This window comes from Fistularia commersonii, chromosome 16, assembly GCF_037954325.1.
Source record: "Fistularia commersonii isolate RoL2024-O1a breed Wild chromosome 16, RoL_Fcom_v1.0, whole genome shotgun sequence".
Taxonomy (NCBI): domain Eukaryota; kingdom Metazoa; phylum Chordata; class Actinopteri; order Syngnathiformes; family Fistulariidae; genus Fistularia; species Fistularia commersonii.
This window is the reverse complement of record NC_141299.1, coordinates 208,473-235,419: the sequence shown is the minus strand read 5'-3', so window position 1 is coordinate 235,419 and position 26,947 is coordinate 208,473. Positions and strand designations below refer to the sequence as shown.

The following is a 26,947-nucleotide window of genomic DNA, read 5'->3' as shown; positions in this document are numbered from 1 at the left end:
ATCATGAAAATGCTTGTTTTTATGTAGCCGATTGTTCCGGTTCCTACTTGTCATGATGCAGACGGCTGTGCGAGATGCTGCAGCTGCAAGCCGGAGACACTAGTTAGGGTGGGGGGTGGGCTCATTTAAATTCCAGCCCTCCCAGCCAGACCAGACTACAGATAAATGTCTCCACCAGGCAGACACCACTGCTTAGCTAGCTCTATATGAGCACATTTCCATTAAAAGCTTGAAATGCCCGTGTCTATGTTTTTGACTTAGGCACTTCTTTTTGATGTGAGCAAACTAAAGCATTAGGCTGCGACCCTGGTGTCTCCCAAGCTGGATGTTTCTGTGCATGGAGGAGGTTCTTTGGTTGTCCTAATCGCCTGAAAGTTAAAATATAAACTATGTGTTGAAACCGTAATGCAATGTTTACTGTAATTATGGGTGCTTTGCGGCTGCTGACTGGACGTGGCGAGATTGTTAAAATCTTACATTGCAATTACACCTGCAATCACTATGGCGACTTAACCCTCATGTTATGTTAAGGGTCAATTTGACCCAATTCACCCATTGACCCAATGGGTCAAATTGACCCTTAACATAATATGAGGGTTAAGTGAGAGAAACAGCGGTATTCCTTTTTTGGAAATGGCATTAAAGTAACTCTGGAAAGGAGAGGAATGAAGGTTAGTCGCAGCAATACAGAATACGTGTGTGAATGAGAGGAACCTGTGTGGAACGGTTTGGCTACAGAGTTGAGATCAAAGTTGGAGGATTTCAAGTACTAAGGGTGAACAGTCCAGAGGAACAGAGATTGTGGAAAAGAGGTAAAGAAACAGGTTCAAGCAGGTTGGAATAGGTGGTGAGGTGTCAGGGGTACTATGAGATAGAAGACTAGATGGAGAGGGTTGATTCACTGTGGCGACCCCTGAAGGGAAAAGCCCAAAAGCCCAAAGGTGAAGAAGAAGAAGTAAAGTACCTCTCGGGACCGACACCGGTGAGTCCATATCTGAAGTCCTTTACGCTTCTCTTTTTCTTCGAAGCCACAGCGACTGGCTCGGTAACGACACTGCGCCATCCCTATTAGCGCACTGTCAGTACAGGCCCAGATGCTCCAACTTAAGTTAAAGTCATTTTGCAAATAAGAGAAAAAGCCGCGGCTCTTTTGTTGTCACTTGACTTTGGGCCAGGTGGCCCTGCCATGGACATGCACCCCTCGATTACTTTCGGAGTCACAGAAATTAGCGGGATGAACCGATTGCAAGTCTAAATATTTGACAATAAATTTTTAAAGCACCTCATTATATTCCACTCACATATAAACCAATCTTTGTTTTGGAGGTAGTTCCATCCAATGTAGCTGTTTTCTAGAACTAGGACCATTTATTGGCTTACAGCACAGAGTGTTAGCAGAACAGCTAGTCCTTCTCCATTCTGGAATAACAGCGGTGACACTCAATAAATTTGGATAATCAACAGAAATAGTGGGTATTTTTATATTGCATTGAAATACATGAGGGCGGCAAGTAGGTCCCAGGTTCGATTCCGGCAGGGTGTCTTTCTGTGTTTCCTCCCGCAGCCAGAAAAACATGCAGGAGGTTAATTCGAGACCCGACATTCACCACAGAGTGAATGGATTTACGTTTTTATATGTGAGTGAATGAGACAGTAAATGGTTAGAATTCTCTATATGTCATGCGAATGAGAGGGTGAATGCTTGTATGCCTCTATGTGTTGCCATGTCATCCCCTAATGACAGCTGAGACCGACTCCAGCCCACCTGTGACCCCAAGTGCTGAATAAGTGGTAGAGATCAGTGACGTGCTGTCAGGGAAAACAGGAGAGGCTGTGCTTCACTTCAAAATCAAAACCGAAAGAAAAAAATGTCAAAAAATTAAAAAAAAAAAGGTATAAAGGTATTTTTCATTTAACTTTACCAGTTCTAGATTGTTTTTTATTCAAAATCTCTAAATTTTCACATTTTCTATTCAAATACTGAGAAGAGATGTGCGGTGAGACTGTCTGTCTAGCCTCAACGTAGATTGCGCAATGACAGTTGACTGCTAGCATACACTGCATTAAGACCAAACTGCAGTCTCTCTGTATGTCGCTATTAAAATGTTGAAACACTTTTGCTAGATGAACTACATTTCCATTGTACAGTGGTTTTTTTTGTCAACAACCGTATGTGTGTTACTAGTTTCTTGTACTGAGTGATCATAAAACAGCTGTGAGCAGTCACTAAGTGAAGCATGCAGTTTCCTTGCCTCATGGGGGTAGGGGGTGCTCGTGATTACAGTGATTCTTCTTGTAACTCCTTGGCTGAGGAATACAGTGCCTCACCAGCTGTGAACCCCACTGCACATCACTGATGATGTGATGATGAATGAATGCATTGCATGTAAACTGAACATCTTCTCAGTCTCACAAGAGGACATTCAGACCACAGGTGGGACAGTCGAGGCAGAAGAATGCAGACGAGGAAGCCTCAGATGCTGATAAAAAGAGGTGAAAATGAGACTGATCTTCTCCCGACTTAGTTGTGGCATGTAGCTCAGTGGGAGAGTGCATGCTTTGCATGTATGAAGTCTATGGATCAATCCCGGGGATTGAACCATAGACTCCACTAAAGGTCGCAATGGATAATAGCGACTATCATGTAGTTTAATGTGAGTTTGGTTTGGTACTCTGACAGAGGAACGCCCCAGCGCTTCAACCCAGCCCCTGATAAGAGCAGCAGAGATATCAAATGCTGGCTCACATATTGAGTCAGGTTAATAGGACTGCAAAGTATGTAATTCCATGCATGACTGTGTGCATGAGCTTTTAAAAAGAGAATAAAGAGTGTATTATTATGTGAGATATGAATGGGAAATGTCGGGGTATCCATTACTGTGTTATCTGTATAATGTAAAAACTGCACTCTTACCCCGTGTGTCACTTTGCTGGCGGTTTCCTTTTTAGCCAGCTCTGGTGTGTGTGGCTGCACGTGCCTCTCGTGCACAGCTTTCTGCATCACAGTGGCGTTTGGATGAGGCAAATGCAAGAGCCTGTAGGCCACATGAGTGTGGTGGGCCTTCCAGGTGATCCTGTAGTTGTGCACTGGCAGGTCTCCCTCTCTTGGGGGCTCCCAGCGAATGAAGGCAGCCACAGCCGGCCCATTTCCCCATGAACTGCAGTGCGAGAGATTGCGGGATTTGTTTGAACACCAGCAAATATTGGACGATTTAATGTCAATTTTATTTAATTTCGATTTCCATATCTTGGGAAAATCTTAGATTTCATGAATTAAAAGAAAGTTGAGGTACCATATCACAAATACAGCATCAAGGTGGCATGGGCCGGAGTCTCCCTGAGCCAGCGTCAGGGCGGCATGGGCCAGTGTCTCCCTGAGCCAGCCTCAGGGGGTCACAGGCCAGTGTGTCCCCTGAGCCAGTCCCAAACCCGGATAAATGCAGATGGTTGCATCAGGAGGGCATCCAGTGTAAAACTTTTGCCGAAACCAAACATGCAGATAAAAAAACTAAAAACTAGACCATACAGGATCGGTCAGGTCAACAACGACCATCATTGGTACCGATGACTTACAGAGAACCAATGGAAACTGGGCTACTGTAGGTCAAAGAAGTAGAGGAGGAGGATTGTGTTCGGAAGCAGAGGGAGAAAATGAAAGGAAAGAGCCTGGGACTGAGAGTAGGGACTTTGAATATTGGGCCTATGACAGGAAAAGGTAGAGAGTTGGTCGACATGATGCAGAGAAGGAAAGTGGATATACTGTGTATCAAAGAGACCAGGTGGAAAGGTAGTAAGGCTCGAGGCTTAGGGGCAGGCTTTAAGTTGTACTATTATGGTACTGACAAGAAGATAAATGGAGTAGGAGTTATCTCAAAGGAGGAGTGTGTTAGAAATGTTCTGGAGGTGAAAAGAATGTCTGATAGACTTATGAGTCTGAAACTGGAAATTGAAGGTGTGATGCTCAATGTTGTCAGTGTCTATGCTCTGCAGTTTTGTATGTTTTTAGGGAGGAGTTGAGAAAGGTCCTGGGTGGTCAGGGAGGGAGTTCAGATGATTGGACAACTACAGCTAGTGTTATCAGGGAGACAGGTAGGAGAGTACTTGGTGCATCATCTGAAAGGAAAGTCGATAAGCAGACTTGGTGGGGGATGATGTGCAGGAGTTTATACAGAGAAAGCGGTTAGCAAAGAAGAAGTGGGACATTGAGAGGACTGAAGAGAACAGACAGGAGCACAGGGAGATACAACGTAACGTAAAGACAGAGACAAAAACAAAGGTCAACAATGACCTGTATGTTCGGTTGGACAGTAAGGAGGGAGAGAATTGCGGCAACTACAGAGGGATAAAGTTGATGAACCATACAATGAAGTTATGGGAAAGTGTAGTGCCTTCTTCATGCCTAGAAAGAGAACTACAGATGCAGTGTTTGCTTTGAGAATGCTAATAGAGAAGTACGGAGAAGGCCAGAGGGAGCTGCATTGTGTTTTTGTAGACCTATAAAAAGCATATGACAGGTGCCAAGAAAGGAACTCTGGTATTGTATGAGGAAATGTGGAGTGGCAGAGAGGTATTTTAGACTGGTGTAGGACATGCATGCTAGCTGTGAGACAGTGGTATTGGTGCTGTAGGGAAAAGCAGGGAAAAGGCTGAGGGAAATCTGGAGGGGTGGAGGTATGTACTGGAAAGGAGAGTAATGAAGGTTAGTCACAGCCTATGTGTGTGAATAAGAGGAACCCGGGTGGAACGGTGAGGCTACAGGGAGTGGAGATCAAGAAGTTGGAGGATTTCAGGTACTTAGAGTCAAAGTTCAGAGGATCAGAGCGTGTGGAAAAGAGGTAAAGAGACAGGTTCAAGCAGGTTGGAATGTGATGGAGAAAAGTGTCAGGGGAACTATGTGATTGAAGACTATCAGCCAGAAGGACAAGAATGGTGGACAAGACAGAGGTGAGATCAGCGATGCTGTATGGCCTAGAAACAGTCACAATGATGAAAAGACAAGAGGCAAAGCTAGAGGTCACAGAGATGAAGATGCTAAGGCTCTCTTTGGGAGTGACTAGGATGGATAGGATCAGGAATGAGTCTATCAGAGGAACAATATGTTAGATGTTTTGGAGAGAAGGTCAGAGAAGCCAGACTGAGATGGTTCGGTCATGTACAAAGGAGGGATAGTGAATATATTGGTAGATGGATGCTGGAATTTGAGCTGCTAGGCAGGAGGTCTCAAGGAACACCAAAGAGAAGATTTATGGATTCATGAGAGAGGATATGAATGTAGTTGGTGTGAGAGAAGGATACAGAGAATAGGGTTAGATGGAGAAGGTTGATTTGCTGTGACAACCCCTGAAGGGAAAAGCCGAAAGGAGATGATGAAGAAGAAGAAGAAGAAGAAGAAGAAGAAGAAGAAGAAGAAGAAGAAGAAGAAGAAGAAGAAGAAGAAGAAGAAGAAGAAGAAGAAGAAGAAAGAAGTATCATATCACTATTAATTGAAAATGTATCTAACCTGCAGAGGTTTTAACATATTATTTTAAAGTTGTTAGAGATTTTTAAATTGACATATCTTTTTTTTATGATTACTATGGCTACTTGAAAATTCCGCAAAGAAAACACACAAATGAATACAGAATACATGAATCAGCTACTTTTTCAGACACTTTGAACACTGTTGCTTAAACAACGTTGCAGCTAATTTATGGGCTTTTTGGGCTAACAAGCTTCATACTGCCAAAACATGTAGCCTCATCACATTGGACCAATGAAATGACCGTTAAATTCTGAGGTCATTCAATTCCAACATGGAAGAAGATTAACAATCAGATCACTAAGTGGGGATAGAAAATGGATGAATGGATGTAGTTTTCCCTGTGTTATTTATCATTAATCCTTTTCATCAGCCATGTTACAGAAACTGTCTTGAAAAAAGCATTTCATCCGTACTTGTGGATGTTACTGTTATGTATTTAATTAAAAGTAAAAAAAAAAACGGTTCTGTGTAAATATCTCATGTTACAACGTGGACATCTGTGGCTTATAGAAAAGTGCGGCCTATATATGTACACATTGATTTATTTAGTTAATTTTAGCCGGTGCAGCATATATTCAGATGTGCTCAATAGTCTGGAAATTACAGTCATGCTGGGTTCACACCTTAAGACTTTGAAAAGACTCATGTAAAACTATCAACTTACACCAGCTCACAACTGAAGACTAGTTTTTAGTTTAACTACAAATCGATTCATGCTGGTACCCGGTTACTACTTTCCGATTTAGTTGGAACTCATCTATTGGTTGTTGATTCAGCTTTTCCGGCAATGTAACACGAAGACTCATGATAATATCAAACACACTTGATGTTGTGGTGAGCCCCAAGACTAGGCAAAGACTGAGCTACAACTGTCAGACTACCAGCTTACACTTCACGATCGAGAGTGCGCTGCAATTCCAGTAAGACTCCCTTACGACTTGTGATGGGAAAAATATTCTTGGTGAAAATATGCACTAAATATTCCGGAAGTTCCCGTGTATCTATTTAATGAGCTTTCCAATGTTATTTATGATTTTTGACATCACTTCCTCTTTCTTTTCCTTTGAGCTGCTATGTTCATTGCTTGCCACAGCCAATCATCCTCCTCCATCTAACCTGAAGCCAACCTGCCTCACTCCTGTTACTTAAGAATTCATCAAGCTCAAATTAACGGCAAGGAGGAAAGTATTTCTTCAAGGAAATTGAAGAGTTTATTCCTTTTTCAGGATTCTCTCATCTATTTCCATACCTGCCTGTGAACTGGGATCCTGGTGAAGCCGCCCACTCGAGAGTCTGATTGCTCACTTGAACATTAACAGGAGGTTCTGGAGGTGAGGGGTCTGCAGAGGGTGGTAAGAAAAACGTACTTTTATGATTAAAATTCAAACATAATTTGTGCCATGAGCATCAACTCAGTTTGATAGTTTAATACCTAGCTGCATGTGTATCAATCGAATACTGCTGGTTTTAAATGAATAAACAATAAAATATGCAACAACTTGGGTGGATAAAATGTAAATATTCTTTAATTACATAATTTATGTTTGCCGGTAGAACCTCTGACATCTCCAGAATCAGCCTTACCATTAGTTCATTGTTAGCTCGCAAATCCAACACCCAATACCCACGCAAACACACACACACACACACACACACACACACACACACACACACACACACACACACACACACACACACACACACACAACACACACACACACACACACACACACACACACACAGATACGTCACGTGGCATAATGTAGATTCTAGTTATTCCAGGTGAGTTAATTTTGAATAAAAAATGTGAACCTACAGTATAATAAAAGGCCTCAGAATAAGAGACTCTCATGCTGGGTGTCTTGAAGGAACCTGGATACAACAAAGTGGCCACATCATTTTCAAATTCAAAACACAATTGTAATATTCTAATATTCATTAAAGTTCAACCCACCAATAAAAAAACATGTCGGGCCAAATTTGACAGGCTCTGGTTACATTCATGAAAATAATCATCCTTAGGTCACACAGCAATTTGGAACCACGCTTTCAGATCAGGATCCAACAAACCCTGATGGTCCAGATCGCTCAGTGAGTCAGAGCAAAATAAGTTACTCCGGGGGGAAGAGGCTAATTTCCGCTCTGCTTGTTCAAGTCGACACAGCCGATTAGATTTGTGGCATCAAAGCAGGGCGGTTCCTCTGGGACAGGGCTCCATCGTAAGAAGTCCCCGGCAGCAGGCGGCCAAGACGACCACCGCTGGTCGCCATCCACCTCCAAGACTGAACCCCTGGGTTGCCGGCTCTGCGTCTGATTAGAACCTTATACCCGGTACGCTGTGTTTGATTAGAACTACAAAATGTATCCCATTAGGACTCCATCCCCCATGGCCAGCGCCGAGCCCACACAAGGGTCATCGGCTGGTCTTGGCCGACCCGCATGATCAAAGTTCAGATCAAAGTAAGTGAGATGTTCACGGAGAAAGCCGTGGCTCTGCGGGCCGACATTCACCCTCAGGTCGGCTCTAGAAGATCAGGTTCTCCGAAATTTCAGTCCTTGATTTCCCAACACGAAAGAGGGGTCTTCATTGCTTTTGGCAGGTCCGCCTCAGAACTAACATCTCAGATCTGGACTCTCTTCACTTTAAGCATCCATGCAGGAACCTCAACAGGAGGAAGAAGAACCTGCTGTCATCTGTCGGCTTCCTGGTTGGCGACCTGTGACTTCCAGCCCTCGACTAATCAGACAAATGAACTGGAAACACGAGACCCAGACCGCGCTCAGATGGTATTTGGAATGTCTAAGTGTGTGTCTTTAACCTTTAACCCCGAAAGACATGACAGCATGTGCGCGCACACATACACACACACACACACACACACACACACACACACACACACACACACACAAATGGTCCTCTAGCAAAGATCTCGTTGACAGTGCAGATTCTGGTTGATGGTCCATCTCACACACCAACCCTGAGATCATTCTCCACTCGTTACAACCTGCTTAATATCACCTTCTTGATCTCCACTCCTTGTGGCCTCAGCGTTCCACTTGGGTTTCTCTCATCAACACACATATTCTGTCTTAATGCAGCTAACCTTTGCCTCTCCCGGTCATAACTCCACCTCTCAAAATTCTCCTCCAGCTGTTCCCTGCTCTCACTACAGATCACAATGTCATCTGCAAACATCATGGTCAATGGGGATTCCTGTCTAACCTCACCTGTCAGCCTGTCCATCACCACTGCAAACGAGAAAGTGCTCAGAGTAGAGCCCTGATGAAGTCCCATCTCCACCTTGAACTTCTGTCACACCTACAGCACACCTCACCACCACCTCACAGTTAGCATATATGTCCTGCATTAGCCTAACATCCTTCTCTGCCACTCCAGACTTTTTCATAACACAACCATTTTTGCTCTCTTAGTGCCGAGTTGAATGCTTTTTCTAGGTCTACAAAGGTACAATGCAGCTCCCTCTGATCTTCTCTACTTCTGTATCAGCATTCTCAAAGCAAATACTGCATCCGTAGTGCTTTTTCTATACATGAAGCCACACTGCTGCTTACAAATGCTGACTTTTTTCTAAGTCTAGTTTCCACTACTTTCCCATAACTTCATTGTATGGCTCATCAACTTTATTCCTCTATAGTTACTGAAATAATTAGTATAGTTAACATTCCCATACAGGGATATTAAATATGAATCTAGAACCAAATGAGTTAGCTCAGCATAATCCATGGAGTTGTTTTTGACACATGAACTCCACACATGAACATACGTAGATAATAAGGGCATGCGTAAATTCTCCTTGTCTTAGCCATTGGACTTGAGTTTCTTCAGTTGAAGACGTTTGACCCCTCATTCGAGAGGCTTCTTCAGTTCTAATGACCTTTGGGGAGGACCTACGGTAGGCGTGACAAGAGAAAACTCAGAAGCTGCAGTGTGGTCGCTGCATGGAGGATTGGGTTGAGGAGTTGGCCAAGGAGCACACAATGGGAGGCTGTGTTTGTCAGATATGACTGAAAATAGCCTCAGACTGGGAGGGAGGGGAACGGATGGAGAGTGTTGCTCATACAAATCTTCATCAGTGAACAGCGCACTGCTCATAAATCAAAACTCCTTCCCTTTCTTCGGTCTTCTGACCCTTTATCTTCAGCGGTGCATGTTCTCACTTCTCCCCAGACATGTTTGATAACCCCTTGGCTCTGCCAAGAACCCTCTGCAGAAGGTACGATGAAGGTACTGTGCAACATCAAATCCTGCCCCGGTGAGCTGGGAGGTTAAATACTGCTTAATGATTTGAAGATTTGCTTATCACGCAGGTGTCTGCATCAAAGTCTTAACATGCTGAAGCTTCATAATTGCAGAGAGAAGAGCTGCAATGGGAGCGGGGGCTCTGGGGGCTTTCGGAGAATTAACGAATAGGATATCGCGTTTAATTAGCCAGCTCCAATGTCAGAATCGCTTTGGGCAGGACAGGCCAATTCCCCTTTCTCTGCCACACTGCTCAGAGATGAACACGCTATCAATCTTCTCATCTGCACGTCAGCGAGGAGGACGAATAAGAATTTCCGACACCGCCGATTACTCCTCGAACGTGATGATGGGTCCGGGGGAGAAACTTCACTTAGTGAGATGCTGCAACGATGGAAAATAATATTCTAGACACCTCTGCGTAATCTTCCAAAGGCATAAATTGATAAAGTATCTTTTTTTTTTTTTTTTATTTACACGCCTCGCTCCAGCAGGGGTCATTATTCACATACAAACACGCTGCAGCCAGTCCTGGCAGAGGCTCTGTGACGCCAGTCAACTCTGCAACAATATGACCTAAGTGTGTGAGGCATTAGGGTGTTAGGATCAGCCGAGTGTGTGCGGGGCTGTATGCAACAGCCTCATGCTCGCTTTTACCCTGATCCATGCCAGGGATTTCGTTCTGGTGCTGAAGCCACTGAATGAGTACATGTCGGTGTCTCTCAAGAATATGTCCTGTATGCAGCAGTGCACTTCCCCCCTCCTTGTACCTTATCTATCAAATGTGAGTGACGGATAGATGAAGAGCAGGGGAAGGAGAAGGAAACTTTCCTGAACTTCTGACTTTTTCCTCTGAATCATATCCCTTGTGTCATGACAGAAATAGAAGACAGGAATCCCTACTTTGTCAGCGACAAAATATCAAAATTCACAGTCGGGATGTAGAAAAAAATTGGAGGCATTGCATTCTGTGGGACTCCAGCGTTACCTCTGCTGGAGATGTAGTGCTTGCTGGGCGTGGTGAAGCCCCTGCTGCCGTGGCTGTTGATGGCTGCCACTCGGAACTGGTACCAACGCTGGGGTCTGAGATCGGAGAGCACCACATCTTCAGCCAGGGTCTGAGACAACAAATGTCAACATGTTACTCTCAGGTTCTGCTGTGTTTGTGGAGAAGCTTCTCCATCACCGCCATCATGAAGTGTCATAGGAAACAAGGGGGAAACGGAGGAAAGCATTATTTCACTGCAAAGCTGACCTCCAGGTCAGGAAGAGTTGACAGCTGCGGGCCTCTAATATGCTCAACTGGACCCCAAATTTTACTTTCGTATTCTTTATTAAAGCAGATGGACAGTTTATTAACAAGATGGATTGATGAAATGCTCTTTTAAAACTAAGTGCTCTTGATAGTTGCTTGTCTTGATATGATATGTAGATGACAGGTTGAATAGTTGTACTCATAGTTATATGAGTGAGAAAGAGAAATCGTGGTATGTCTCCGTGATGGATGAATGAGTGAGTGAATGATTTTATGTCTATATTTTTCTCCATCATTTTTATTCTTTTCATTTATTTATTTTATTTTATTTGACTTTTTTCTATTTTATTTTTATCTTGTCACTATCTGTTCTTTGCATGTTATGCTGCTGCTGCCATATAATTTTCCAATCCTGGAATTGATAAAGTACATAAATAGAGGGCATGAATAGTTGTTATGATATGATATGATATGATATGATATGATATGATATGATATGATATGATATGATATGATATACCAGGATAAGTGGCATAGTGAATGAATGAATGAATAATTTTAAAGACAGGGTTATAGATTGCAGTAAAGTTCTTCACATTGAGATAAGTTTCTCATAATTTCCTGGCTGGTTGAAAAGGTTCATTCATCCTTTCACAGTGGCCTCCATTCAAGAAAAACAATAAAAAAAACAACTAAATAAAAAGTGTTTTTATTCACTGCTGATTAACTTACATCTTTATCAGCCTATCTAATAGACATAAACATGAATATGTGTCAAAAGAAGCATTTTTTAGTTTCGAGGAGGCACAAATGAATGAACGCCACGGCTAAATTATGGGCCGAACTGCTAAAGAGTCACCTGTCTGCACTCCCTGAGTGCAAACGTAAAAACGGCTTGAAATCCACTCATCTACAATCTCACGCACGCACACGCACGCGCACGCGCACGCGCACGCACACGCACACACACACACACACACACACACACACACACACACACACACACACACACACACACTCTCAGTCACAGAAATGAGCTGCCATCTATTTAAGTCCATAATGAGTGTTCAGCCAGTCAAAATCAGCCGGTGGAACAACTGTGGCTGCCTGTGGTTCCTTTTTAAGTTCTACTTATTTACCTAACCTCACACAGGCACAAACACACACATGGATACACAGCATGTGTACGCACGCACACACACACACACACACACACACACACACACACACACACACACACACACACACACACACACACACACACACACACACATCGAAACACTATGAGTTTACCCTGGCAAAGTGGGGAGACTGGCTGGGGAGCAGGCAGCAAGGCAGCAGACTGATGAGGTGGAAACAGTCTTGCATCCCTCTCCATCGCTGAGAAGTTTCATCATCTCAGACAAATTGAGAGTTATGAGGCATAGATATGTTACAAATGTCTGTGGTGCTGCAGGCAACGGCCCCCCAGCTCTTCCAGAACCCGAAAGAACCCGAGTGGCGAGATGTTCCGGCACTATGATGGTCCTCTGTGGAGGTAACAACTCTCCCCTCCATTGGGGAAGGGCGAAAATCAAAACGGGCAAAAAATAATGAGTAGTTACCATGGCAGTGGTGGACCATGCGGTGGCGTGATCTTCGCTAGGGTGGATGCCTGCGTTCCAACGGGACTGCAGCACATAGATGACCGGCTCCACGCTAACATTGAACTTGGACACCCACACCACCCTGACATGACCTTGGGAGTCCTCCACGAAGTTCATCTCACGACGTGGCTTCAGGGGGACACCTGGAGGGGGCAGAGAGAACCCCGCTTCAGTGATTCAATAACATACACATGTGCGCACCTCTATACACACACACACACACACACACACACACACACACACACACACACACACACACACACACACACACACACACACACACACACACACACACACTTAAACAATACTTTGTTGATTGTCTGTTTGAGCGGATCTGTTTGGAATTGAGGGCGGCATGTTAGTGCAGCGGTTAGCACTTCTGCCACACAGCCAGAAAGTCCCTGGTTGGATTCCTACAAAGGGCCTTTCTGTTTGGAGTCTCCATGTTCTCGCTGTGTCTGCGTGGGGTTCCTCAGGGTTCTCTGGGTTCCTCCAGCAGTCCAAACTCATGCAGGATGTTCATGGAGACCAGAAACCAAGGGTGTCAAACTAATTTTCAACAAGGGCCACATCAGCATAAATGTTGCCTTCAAAGGCCCACATGTAACGGTAACAGTATAATTGTAACTAAATGTAACCAAATGTAATGTGAAATAAATGTAACTACTCATTAATGTTGAAAAACAAAGTGTTAAATATGCATTTGTTTAGATGTAAAAATCATTATTTTTAATAGCTGCTCGGTTACAAAGCTCCCTTTCACTGCTGCTGTGGCGGACACAAAGGGGTGTGGTCTCTCACCCCACGGGACTAAGGGTTGAGGGGCGTGGTTAAGCCAGGTATATATAGACGGTCCTGGATGCTCAAGTTTCAGTGTTATTTGTTGGTGTTTCAATAAAGATTCAAACTCCTCTAACGCCTCCGCCATCATTCATCGCCTGAAACACCACACTGCAGTGTTTTTGGATGCGGCTTTTGTGAACACATTCTGCTGCCGTCATGGTTTGGCTTTTAATTCTTGGACAATTAGCTGTTTTTCTGGAAGGCTAATTTAGCTTAGCTCCCTGGTTGGTGTCAAAATGCCGGTGTAGACTGTACTCTTTGACAACTGACATTGCGTTCTAATACAAAAGACCACTGCTTTTCTCTTTGAAGCTCAAACATGTATTTCCCTTCCCATTTTTCTTGAAACAGCCTTCCATCTGCATCAACTTTTGTCTTCCTGTACATTTAGGGATCATTTGTATTTTTCATTTCCACTGTGAAAATCGCATTGATGTGGCTACACTGCAAGCTAATGGTGAGGTGCCGTCACTTTGTGAGTAACATGATCGGCATGAGTTGTGTGAAATGTAGTTTATGGTCAATGCACACGTTTGATTTATGTATTCTAAGACAATCAGACATTTTGCCACAGGAGGTCTTTCCTTCCTGAGGCTATCAGACTTTTTAATTCCTCTTCCCTCAGCCGCAGGGAATCTTCAATCTTCAATCTTTGCAGTTACAGTTAACAGTTAAGACAATTCATATTTCATTGTATTTCTTATTCTTCCTCCTTTCTACTATTATCTATTACTGCTATGTTTTTTACTTGAAACTCTGGCACAACAATTTCCTTCGGGATAAATAAAGTTGTTCTCATCTCATCTCTCTTGTCATCTCATTTTAAGACGTTCTCGCGGACCACATAAAATGACATGGTGGTTTGGCCCACGGGCCTTGAGTTTGAGAAATGTGCCATAAACTGTCCAGACGTGTCAATGAGAGGGTAAATGGTTGTATGTCCTGATATGACGTGTGAATGAAAGGGTGAATAGTCTCCACATGTAGCCCGTGGTCCAGGGTGAACCCCAACTTTTGGCCAATGACAGCTGGGATAGACTACAGCACTCCCTTGACCAAGACTGCCTGATAAGCGGTATTGAAATGAATAAATTAATGCTTCCAACTGAAATTTTTGAAACAGGCTTAGATTTAGCGGAAAGGGCTGGATCTGCCTTCAGATGAAATATTCCAGTGAAACAAAGACATCGGTCTTCCCACCACATTGAGAGCCTCCGCCCTACAGCCTTGCTCCTCTGCGACTGCACTCATTTGGGTTTTTACTGCGACTGAAAATGATGAACACTTTACAAGATTTTAGGAAAAAACAGGATTTAATTGAACCTGGAATTTTCTGTTGAAATTCAGCTTATCAGCATTAATTTGAATTTCCATGTAATAAAGACTGAGGTTAGGCTTTTGCTGAATGGGGGGATCTTTTATTTTCTTAAATCGGTAAAGTTATATGCGAGTAGGGAAACCTTTTTCATGGCACCGCAACGTTTGACTGAAAGTCTTGAACTCCAAATCAAAAGAAGATGAATGAAAACCAAACAAACGCATTGAGCCGCTGCAAAAAATGCGAAAAAAACCTTTTTGAATTTCTGGTCTGGAGTCATTTGTCATCCCTTGTTAACTGCTACAAATGTTATCAATAACGTGCGTGGTTTCGTTGTGGAAAATACTGATGACCTACAGGGTACTAATGGAACTTGGGCTACTGTTGGTCGAAGAACAAGAACAAGAAGAAGAGGAGGAGTGCGTTTTCGGAAGCAGAGAGAGAGGAGGGAGTCTGGGACTGAGAGTAGGGACTTTGAATGTTGGGACTATGACAGGAAAAGGTAGAGAGTTGGTGGACATGATGCAGAGAAGGAAGGTGGATATACTGTGTGTCCAGGAGACCAGGTGGAAAGGTAGTAAGGCTAGAAGCCTAGGAGCAGGCTTTAAGTTGTACTATTATGGTACTGACAATAAGAGAAATGGAGTAGGGGTTATCTTGAAGGAGGAGTTTGTTAGGAACGTCCTAGAGGTGAAAAGAATGTCAGATAGACTTATGAGTCTGAAACTGGAAATCGAAGGTGTGATGCTCAATGTTGTTAGTGGCTATGCCCCGCAGGTGGGATGTGAATCTGAAGAGAAGGAGAAGTTCTGGAATGAGTTAGATGAAGTGATGCAGAATATTCCCAGAAATGAGAGAGTGGTCATTGGTGCAGACTTCAATGGACATGTCGGTGAAGGCAATAGAGGGGATGAAGAAGTGATGGGCAGATTTGGTATCCAGGATAGGAATGCCGAGGGACAGATGGTGGTAGATTTTGCAAAAAGGATGGAAATGGCTGTAGTGAACACCTTTTTCCAGAAAAAACAGGAACATAGGGTAACTTATAAGAGCGGAGGTAGGAGCACGCAGGTAGACTACATCTTGTATAGACGAGGTAACCTGAAAGAGATCAGTGACTGCAAAGTAGTTGTAGGTGAGAGTGTAGCCAGACAGCAGAGGATGGTGGTTTGTAGGATGACTCTGGTGACAAGGAAGATGAAGAGGACAAAGGCAGAGCAGAGGACAAAATGGTGGAAGCTGAAAAGGGAGGGGTGTTGCATGGTTTTCAGGGAGGAATTGAGAAAGGGTCTGGGTGGTCAGGGTGAGCTTCCAGATGATTGGACAACAACAGCTAGTGTTATCAGGGAGACAGGTAGAAGAGTACTTGGTGTGTCATCTGGAGGGAAAGTAGATAAGGAGACTTGGTGGTGGAATGAGGAAGTGCAGGAGTGTATACAGAGAAAGCGGTTAGCGAAAAAGAAGTGGGATACTGAGAGGACTGAAGAGAACAGACAGGAGTTCAGGGAGGTGCGGCGAAAGGTAAAGATAGAGGTAGCAAAGGCAAAACAAAGGGCTTATGATGACTTGTATGCTCGGTTGGATAGTAAAGAGGGTGAAAATGATCTATACAGGTTGGCGAAACAGATAGATAAAGATGGAAAGGATGTACAACTGGTCCGGGTGATAAAGGACAGAGAGGGAAATGTATTGACAGATGCTAGAAGAGTGATGGGAAGATGGAAAGAGTACTTTGAAGAACTGATGAATGTGGAAAATGAAAGAGAGGCAAGGGTAGAAGAGGTGATTATCGTAGACCACAAAGTAGCAAAAATTAGTAAAAGTGAAGTGAGGAAGGCATTGAAGAGGATGAAGAGTGGAAAAGCAGTTGGTCCTGATGATATACCTGTGGAGGTGTGGAAGTGTCTAGGAGAGGCAGCGGTAGATTTTCTGACTAGATTATTCAACAGGATCTTAGAGAGTGAGAAGATGCCTGAAGAATGGAGACAAAGTGTGATGGTGCCTATTTTTAAAAATAAAGGGGATGTGCAGAATTGTGGCAACTACAGAGGGATAAAGTTGATGAGCCATACAATGAAGTTATGGGAAAGAGAAGTGGAAACTAGACTGAGAGCAGAAGTCAGCATTTGTGAACAGCAGTATGGCTTCATGCCTAGGAAGAGTACTACAGATGCAGTATTTGAGTTGAGAATGCTAATAGAAAAGTACAGAGAAGGCCAGAGGGAGTTACATTGCGTTTTTGTAGACCTAGAAAAAGCATATGATAGGGTGCCAAGAGAGGAGCTCTGGTATTGTATGAGGAAGTCTGGAGTGGCAGAGAAGTATGTTAGACTGGTGCAGGACATGTATGCTAGCTGTGAGACACTGGTACGGTGTGCTGTAGGGGTAACAGAGAAGTTCAAGGTGGAGGTGGGACTCCATCAGGGATCAGCTCTGAGCCCCTTCTTGTTCGCAATGGTGATGGATAGGCTGACAGATGAGGTTAGACAGGAATCCCCATGGACCATGATGTTTGCAGATGACATTGTGATCTGTAGTGAGAGCAGACAACAGGTAGAGGAAAATCTAGAGAGGTAGAGGTATGCTCTGGAAAGGAGAGGAATGAAAGTTAGTCGCAGCAAGACAGAATATATGTGTGTCAACGAGAGGAACTCGGGTGGAGCGGTGAGGCTACAGGGAGTGGAGGTCAAGAAGCTGGAGGATTTCAGGTACTTAGCGTCAACAGTCCAGAGCAACGGAGAGTGCGGAAAAGAGGTGAAGAGACGGGTCCAAGCCGGTTGGAATGGGTGGAGAAAAGTGTCAGCGGTACTATGTGATAGAAGACTATCGGCCAGAATAAAAGGAAAGGTGTACAAGACAGTGGTGAGACCAGCGATGATGTATGGACAAGAAACTGTTACAATGACCAAAAGACAGCAGGCAGAATTAGAGGTTGGAGAGATGAAGATGTTGAGGTTCTCTTTGGGAGTGACCAGGATGGATAGGATCAGGAATGAGTCTATCAGAGGGACGGCACATGTCTGATGTTTTGGAGAGAAGGTCAGAGAAGCCAGACTGAGATGGTTGGGTCATGTACAGAGAAGAGATAGTGAATATATTGGTAGACGGATGCTGGAATTGGAGCTGCCAGGCAAGAGGTCTCGAGGAAGACCAAAGAGAAGATTTATGGACGTAGTGAGAGAGGATATGAAGGTAGTTGGTGTGAGAGAGGAAGATACAGAGAATAGGGTTAGATGGAGAAAGTTGACTCGCTGTGGCGACCCCTGACGGGAAAAGCCGAAAGAAGAAGAAGAAGAAGAAGAAGAAGAAGAAAGGCTGGAACAATAAATCAAAGGTATCAGTCTATGTGTGTGTGTGTGTGTGTGTTTGTGTGTGTGTGTGTGTGTGTGTAAGAGAAGTACAAATATGCTAGAGTGTGTGAGAGGGAGGCATTGGTTACACTGAATATTCAATTATCTTCATTATCAGATGGAAATTAGGCGAATGTGAGGATTCTATCGTGGGTTGACATCTGATTAGATGTCCTATATGACACCGAGAGGTGCCGGCGTTTCTATTGGGTCACGGCAGCCTTGGCCCCACTGCTGCACAGAGCTCATCAAACTCCGGTGATTATTTAGAAAAAAAACCATAAGAGGTGTGCCGTCTCTCATTGCTGATCTGCCGACTGCACAGCAGACATGCCGGAGCAATTTCTGAAGACAATTTAGGAGAAAAGTTACAGTTGTTAGTGCTGGAATCACGTCAATTTGATTTTTTGCATGGATTTGGCCTGCAGTTCCTCTCAGCAGGGCATACTGGTATGGAGGGTCAACTTAAAAATTTACTTCTCCCATAACAGTGCAACCATGACTTAGGAGCGCATCAACATGGGAGATTTCTGAGATCCGAGCCATTGCTCAGTTTTCTTTGAATTCAAATCCAGATCTGAGTTAGGAGGGAGCGGGATGAGCATTTGAAAACCATTTGGCTGCTGCCATCCATGAAGTGGCATTTATAGACGGCTGGACACGCTGCCACTGTTGGTGAGCAACACATTGTAGCATTAAGGGTGGAGCCACTAAGTTAAGTGATGGAGAACCATCTCCCAACTTCCTCCATCAATCTTAAAGGTAAATACAATTAGTAACGCCAGTTCAATTCTTTACATTTTCTTGTAAAATATATTATAATATTTTATACAGTAATTCTTATTTATATTTTTTTCTTTTCTTACAGCAGAACCAAGGGTCTGGAATGGATTATTGACACTTCAATTAATTTTAATTTTAATTTCACATACAAGCTAATACAAACTCGAAAAGAGAATTAATTAATAAAGCTCTAAATGCCATTCTTTGCTGGTAGAGCTCTCACTGATTGGTCAAAATCATTATTTTAATGATGCCTGGCTGCTTTCTATTAATCTTTCAACAGAAATGTCTCAATTTCTCATATAAAATGCAAAACCTAGTCATGCCTGATGCAGTAACAATAAAGCCGGTTATTCCTGAGAGCTGCTGAACATCTGCCTGCAGCTGGAGTTTACCTTTGAACAGGTTTGCTGGGGTTTGGCAGGTGTACCCGCAGCCATTGGAACAGCACTTTCTGGGGGCAGGGCAATGTTGGTCCGACGAGCAGCTTTCCACACAGGCAGCGGCGAATCCAGCGGCACGTTGGGGTGAGGGGCAGTCGCCCTGCCGGAATGACCTCAGGGATGCCAGGAAGTCCCGGCTTGTCACACACTCTGTCTGTTTCTGAGTGCAAAACATACATGGTGTGGGGAAAAGGAAACACACAGACCAGAGGTGAGAGATATATAAATATACAAATGTTTAAAAAAGGATTTACATCCATATATGCAATGATTAAGAATGACATTGTACATATATATAAAAAGTATATACATTGAGAGAATGAGATAATGGATGTATTATAGAAATTATGAAACGGATGAAGATATCTACTGTATCTATACACACACACACAAACACACACACACACACACAAATACAGAATGAGATGGATATATCTTCTCCTTTCGGCTTTTCCTTTTAGGGGTCGCGACAGCGAATCAACCTTCCCCATCTAATCCTATTCTCTATATCCTCCTCTCTCACTACGTCCATAAATCTTCTCTTTGGTCTTCCTCGAGACCTCTTGCCTGGCAGCTCAAATTCCAGCATTCTTCTACCAATATATTCAATATCCCGCCTTTGTATATGAGCAAACCATCTCAGTCTGGCTTCTCTGACCTTCTCTCCAAAACATCGAACATGTGCTGTTCCTCTGATAGACTCATTCCTGATCCTATCCATCCTGGTCACTCCCAAAGAGAACCTCAACATCTTCATCTCTGCAACCACTCGTTCTGCCTCCTGTCTTTTCGTCATTGTAACAGTTTCTAGGCCATACAGCATCGCTGGTCCCACCACTATCTGCTCCACCTTTCCTTTCATTCTGGCTGATAGTCTTCTATCACATAGTAACCCTGACACATTTCTCCACCCATTCCAACCTGCTTGAACCCGTCTCTTCACCTCTTTTCCACACTCTCCGTTGCTCTGGACTGTTGACCCCAAGTACCTGAAATCCTCCGACTTCCCGATCTCCACTCCCTCGAGCTTCACTGTTCAACCCAAGTTCCTATGTCTTGCTGCAACTAACTTTCATTCCTCTCTTTTCCAGAGCATACCTCCACCTCTCTAGATTTTCAGATTTTTCTCAACCTGTTCTCTGCTCTCACTACAGATCACAAAGTCATCTGCAAACAAATGAGATGGATATTATATACACACACACACTCACACACACGTGTGTGTGTGTATATATTTTGTGTCTATACTGTATAATCATACACATAAATGCACACACACATACATATATGAGATGAGAACAACTTTATTAATCCCGAAGGAAATTGTTGAATACATATATATATATATATATATATATATATATATATATATATATATATATATATATATATATATAAATATATACAAAATGGGATGGGTCAATATATGTGTGTGTGTGTGTGTGTGTGTGTGTGTGTGTGTGTGTGTGTGTGTGTGTGTGTGTGTGTGTGTGTGTGTGTAGAATGAGATGAATAGGTTGCTTGACAGACACTGACAGTGCTCAAACATGCATATGAAATTCAGCAGAGGTGAGAGTGTTTCCTCTGGTTAACTGTCTTTGAAGGCAGTCCTTGAGAGGGAGAGGTATGTGTGTGGGGGTTTTGGTGCATGTGTGTGTGTGTGCATGTGTATGAGCTTTTGCTTATTCCTCTTCTATTCCTCTTCTCTCAGCTGCAGGGAATCTTCAAATCTTTGTAGTTACAGTTAACAGTTAAGACAATTTATATTTCATTGTATTTCTTATTCTTCCTCCTTTCTACTATTATCTATTACTGTTATGTTTTTACTTGAAACTCTGGCACAACAATTTCCTTCGGGATAAATAAAGTTGTTCTCATGTCATCATCATCATCATCATCTCATTAATAGGTCAATATTCACAACCAGCTATCTGCTTCACATCCAAACAGCACTATGCTTCAGCTATTGTGATGAAAAACTAATCTATCTGGAAAACTGAGGTGACTGGCTCCACCAATAATCATTCAAGGCTACACACACACACACACACACACACACACACACACACACACACACACACACACACACACACACACACACCTACAAAGCCATGCCATGCCAACAAAAGCACGTCTCTAGCACAGATACCAGGATTCCCACCAAGGATGTTGCAAACACACCCACATATGGCGCACTCCCTGTTTTACCTCGCAGGACTTTGGAGAAGGCATCCTCCTGGTTTCCCACAGCTCCTTGCAGGGCTGAAGGCACTGCGTACGAGAGAGGGAGAAAAAAAACAATGAGGGACATGTTTGGCGGTTTCCACCCATCCGACCGTTTTTGGCAGATGTGGGCAGACAAGCAGAAGGCCGATTTCGCCACCCCCACGGAACAGAAATATGTCACATGCCGAGGAGGGCGAAAGGCGTCTCGTTTCCACAGACGCACAAAGAGATTCAAACAGCCGTCTGTGAAACATGTGGTCGGCCACCTTGCTGACTCGGTGAATGATGGCTCTTTTCAGATTAGAACCAGACAATGTATAAAAACTGTGGTTCAACCCCCAACCTCCCCGCCCTCCATCCCCCTCCACTCTCTTGCCTGTCTGCTGCCCTCAGCTTCCTGGCGGGCCTGGGCATTTATTCCAGGAACCCGAACTGTTCAAAAAGAGTCATGAATAAAAACAACTTAGGAATTAAACAAATAAATGGCTACTTTGAGATGTAAACGACTCCTTTGACAACCTCAGATGGCTAAAATAGGCTTGAAATTGGCTGACGGAAGACTGGCCCCGGGAATTTTTCTTTATGGCTATGGCAGGATTCAGGGGAGTTGGTCGTTCCATGTGAGCCTTATAGACCTACAAACACACCAACCAGGGTTGTCCTGGCATCAACCGACAGGAAAACCACATGTGTATGTTGGGTGTTTAACCTGTCAGACATATTCAAAGGGCCAGCTGCTTGTTAAATGTTGCACATTTGGTTTGTTTGATCCCAATCAGGGGAAACAGTGTTTGGTTAAAGAGTCATTTTAAATATTTGTGTTTTTTTAATAGTCGACATACACTTTGTTGCACACAGACATGCAAATCATGCCGCTATGCTAAATGACACAGGGAAAGATATTTCATGTATTAGCATCTCCTCGTGAATAATATGGACAGTATCTCCGCCTGCATTGAGGTGCGGTGAGGTTCATGGCTGGTGAGGCCCTGACTTAACTTGCTAACTTGCTGTCACTGCCGAGGAGTCGCAAGAAGAATTCCTGGAATCACGAACTCCCCCTACCATTAGGCAGGAGAACTATGTGCCTCACTTTGTGGCTCTTCGCAGCTGTTTTATGATCGCTCAGCACAAGAAACAAGTAACACACATACAGTTGTTGATAAAAAAACAGAGTAGATTGGAAATGTAGTTCATTGAGCAAAAATGTTTCAACATTTTAAACACGACGCAGAAAGACAGCAATACAGTTTACTGCAAAGCATGCCAGCTGCCACCCATCATTGCGCAATCTACGTTGAGGCTCGACACCTGCCAACCCTAACCCAGAAATAGCTTCTTCCCCGGAAGCTGTGAGACTGCTGAACTCAAGCTATATCTGTACTCTCTCTCTCTCTCTCTCTCTCTCTCTCTCTCTCTCTCTCTCTCTCTCTCTCTCACACACACACACACACACACACACACACACACACACACACCCTCCCTCTCTCTATCGACCTGCACTACATACATTTTAAACAATCAAGATGCAATATTCAATATTTCTGCAATAATCATACAAACTACCTCCTTGCTCTCACATCTAAATTTAGTGCTCACCAGGCTAACTTCAGCCTTTACTCAATTGTTGTACTTACTTGTTTACATTTTTACTTTTTGCTTTGTTTTTCTTTTTGCTCATTTTATCTATTTAAGTGCTTAAAAAGGACCTGGGTACTAATCTCGTACCCAAAACCGGAAGGTGTGCTGGTATGACAATAAAAGTTAAATCCTTGAATCCTTCACTTGTCACATAAAGACATACAACAATTTACAACCTCATTGAAATGCCATATATTAACACACAACTGTTCACTCTGTCTGTTTTACTGCATAAAAATCATGGCATTGATTTTCACCGCGTTCTGCAGAAGGTGACGTTTATAACTCCCATTGAGTGTCTGGTTCTTGAACAGTAAGCTCGTCAGGGATCTGAGTTCAATATGACAGCACAGCAGGAACAGAGTAACATGTGATGCGGACGTAGATGAAAAAAAGGAAAAAAAAAGGAAGAAAAAAGGAAGAAAATTGAAATAAATTAAAAAAAAAACATTCTGGCTTGGAAAACTCAGTGGAGAAGAATAGCAACAATGTTATGAGTTTGTGATCTGCTGCACTTTTTTCAAATGTTTTGATTTGTTTCTGTAAAACTACCATGGAAGCTGACCACAGCTTTCACAACATAGACACACCAGCCAACTGTATGTTTGTTGTCGGAATATTCAAAAGTAGCCAAATGTGACTGAATGAATGGAGAACGCCCTCCAAATCAGGGCCGGCTTTTGGACGGTATCCTGTGATGCAACTGGGCTTGGTGAATGTCAGAAAATACCCTGATGCCTTTTATCACAGTGCTCAATTCACTGAACGGAGGCACACGCAAACGTTCTCTTAGTTGCACTTGCTTGTGTTCCCTGAAGACCTTTGTGTCCATCTTCGCAAGAAAATGGACACAAAGGTCCTACAGCTTTGGATTTGTCTACGGAATCCAGGTTTGAAGTGCATTCACAAGACATAGATAGACATAGATGTGTGTATATATATATATATATATATACACACACACACACATATATATAACTGTATATATATAATATATACATATACATATACACATACATACATACAAGTCTATACGACAGTAATGTTTGCATATGTTGGGATTAAGATGTTTGAGGCGTCTCAGTGCAGTTGGAGATGTGGTAGGTGCATTGGTGCAGTTCTCCTGTTAACTTGATGGATTAAAGTCATCATGTTTTCACACGTCTCCGTCTTGCAAAGAACTCCTAAAGACCTTTTTCACATTGAGTTCAGTGGATGATGGTTTCTCAAATGTTGTATTTCTTTCTTTTCTTCCTCTAAAGCTACGATGAATTCCTTAAGGGCTATGAAAAGATAATATGACCCCCACCACACACACACACACACACACACACACACATACACTTGAGAACACCCTCTCCTCCATTGTTACCACTTTGATCAGTTACAGACGCATTGCATTTTTCATTTCCCTCTTTGTCCTTCAACTACCTGCCCTATATTCTCTCTCCTCTGTTCTCTCCAAAAGCCTGTTCTTCTGGCTTCCTGTCTTCACCCCATCACTCCTCTTCTCCTCAGCAACCTCCGAACCAGCAGCAGCTCATTCGATCAGGAGTTGCCTCTTGGTTTGTACTTGTTTAGAGGAATTTTTCTGCGGCCATGAGAAGGGGACTGTGAAAACATGTGAATGGGACGGCTGTAGGTAATAGTTGAAAACATATGAATGCTGCGCATTGTGTAAGCCGTGCTGCATTAGAAATTACAAGCCTTGGCACTTCTTTAAAGAAAACGCACATTCTCTGTCCACGCAGTATGAAATGTTGCCCTCTGGGATATACTCTCTGATTCTTGTGGCAATAAAGAATGTTCATGTCCTCCATTGACACCCTCCAACCCCCTGAAAAAAACCCTCTGACTACAACATCTAAAGCTTCTCCGATTTCTACCCATGTCATTTTCCTTTTGTTGGGTTAGCTCAGCAAGGTTTCCAAGGTGCCTGTGATATTGATACGCCATGTTATACAATAACAGGTGAATACCTGACAACCAGTGATGTGCGGTGAGGTTCATGGCTGGTGAGGCACTGACTTCATCACAATCAGATTTACAAACAAGGGGTGCCACGCAGCCCTTAAGAGTGTTTTTGAGCAACTGTCCTTGGAACTGAACATTCCTTATTCAATTCACATTAAAACTTTTTCTAGGCCATACAGCATTGCTGATCTCACCACTGTCTTGTCAATCTTTCCTTTCATTCTGGCTGATAGCCTTCTATTGCATAGTACCCCTGACACTTTTTCTCCACCCAATGCAACCTGCTTGAACCCGTCTCTTTTCCATACTCTGTCACTCTGGACTGTTGACCCATAGTACCTGAAATCCTCCAACTTCTTGATCTCCACTCCCTGTAGCCTCACCGTTCCACCTGGGTTCCTCTTATTCACACATATACCGTAAATTCCGGACGATAACCCGCAACTTTTTCACTGAACTTCTTCTTCTTCTTTTGGCTTTTCCCTTCAGGGGTCACCAAAGTGAATCAACATTCTCCATCTAATCCCATTCTCTGTATCCTCCTCTCTCACACCAACTACCTTCATATCCTCTCTCACTACATCCATAAATCTTCTCTTTGGTCTTCCTCAAGACCTCTTGCCTTGCAGCTCCAATTCCAATATCCGCTTACCAATTTATTCACTATTCCTCCTCTGTATATGACCAAAGCCTCTCAGTCTGCCTTCTATGACCTTCTCTCCAAAACATCTAACATGTGTTGTTCCTCTGATAGACTCATTCCTGATCCTATCCATTCTCGTTACACCCAAAGAGAACCTAAACATCTTCATCTCTACGACCTCGAGCTCTGTCTCCTGTCTTGCCATCATTATAACTTTTTCTAGGCCATACAGCATCGCTGGTGTCACCACTTGTCTACCTTTCCTTTCATTCTGGCTGATAGTCTTCTATTGCATAGTACCCCTGACACTTTTCTCCACCCATTCTAACCTGCTCAGACCTGTCTCTTCACCTCTTTTCCACACTCTCCGCTGCTCTGGACTGTTGACCCCAAGAACCTGAAATCCTCCAGCTTCTTGATCTCCACTCCCTGTAGCCTCACCGTTCCACCCGAGTTCCTGTCATTCACACACATATATTTTGTCTTTCTGCAACTAACTTTCATTCCTCTCCTTTCCAGAGCATACCTCCACCTGTCCAGATTTTCCTCTAACCTGTTTTCTGCTCTCACTACAGATCACAATGTCATCTGCAAACATCATAGTCCATGGAGATTCCTGTCTAACCTCATCTGTCAGCCTGTCCATCACCATTGCGAACAAGAAGGGGATCAGAGCTGATCTCTGATGGAGTCCCACCTCCGCCTTGACCTTCTCTGTTACCCCTACAGCACACCGTACTACTGTCTCACAGCTAGCATACATGTCCTGCATCAGTTTAACATACTTCTCTGCCACTCCAGACTGCCTCATACAATACCAGAGCTCCTCTCTTGGCACCCTGTCATATACTTTTTCTAGGTCTACAAAAACACAATGCAGCTCCCTCTGGCCTTCTCTGAACTACTCTATTAGCATTTTCAACGCAAATACTGCATCTGTAGTACTCTTTCTAGGCATGAAGCCATACTTGTGTTCACAAATGCTGACTTCCGCTCTAGTTTCCACTACTCTTTCCCATAACTTCATTGTATGGCTCATCAAC

General features: G+C 43.4%; 1 protein-coding gene across 2 annotated transcripts in view; it reads right to left on the bottom strand.

The window, feature by feature from the left end:
- Window positions 1–26,947, bottom strand: part of anos1b (anosmin 1b) — a 71,964-nt gene that overhangs the window by 13,372 nt on the left and 31,645 nt on the right. For both annotated transcript variants that reach the window (XM_086161773.1, XM_086161774.1), the window contains exons 3-8: window positions 21,629–21,691; window positions 19,373–19,580; window positions 12,642–12,826; window positions 10,771–10,900; window positions 6,771–6,861; window positions 2,915–3,158 (exon numbers count right to left, since the gene is read on the bottom strand). In XM_086161773.1, coding sequence (XP_086017899.1) covers window positions 2,915–3,158; window positions 6,771–6,861; window positions 10,771–10,900; window positions 12,642–12,826; window positions 19,373–19,580; window positions 21,629–21,691 — 921 coding nt within the window. The remainder of the gene's footprint in view (window positions 1–2,914; window positions 3,159–6,770; window positions 6,862–10,770; window positions 10,901–12,641; window positions 12,827–19,372; window positions 19,581–21,628; window positions 21,692–26,947) is intronic.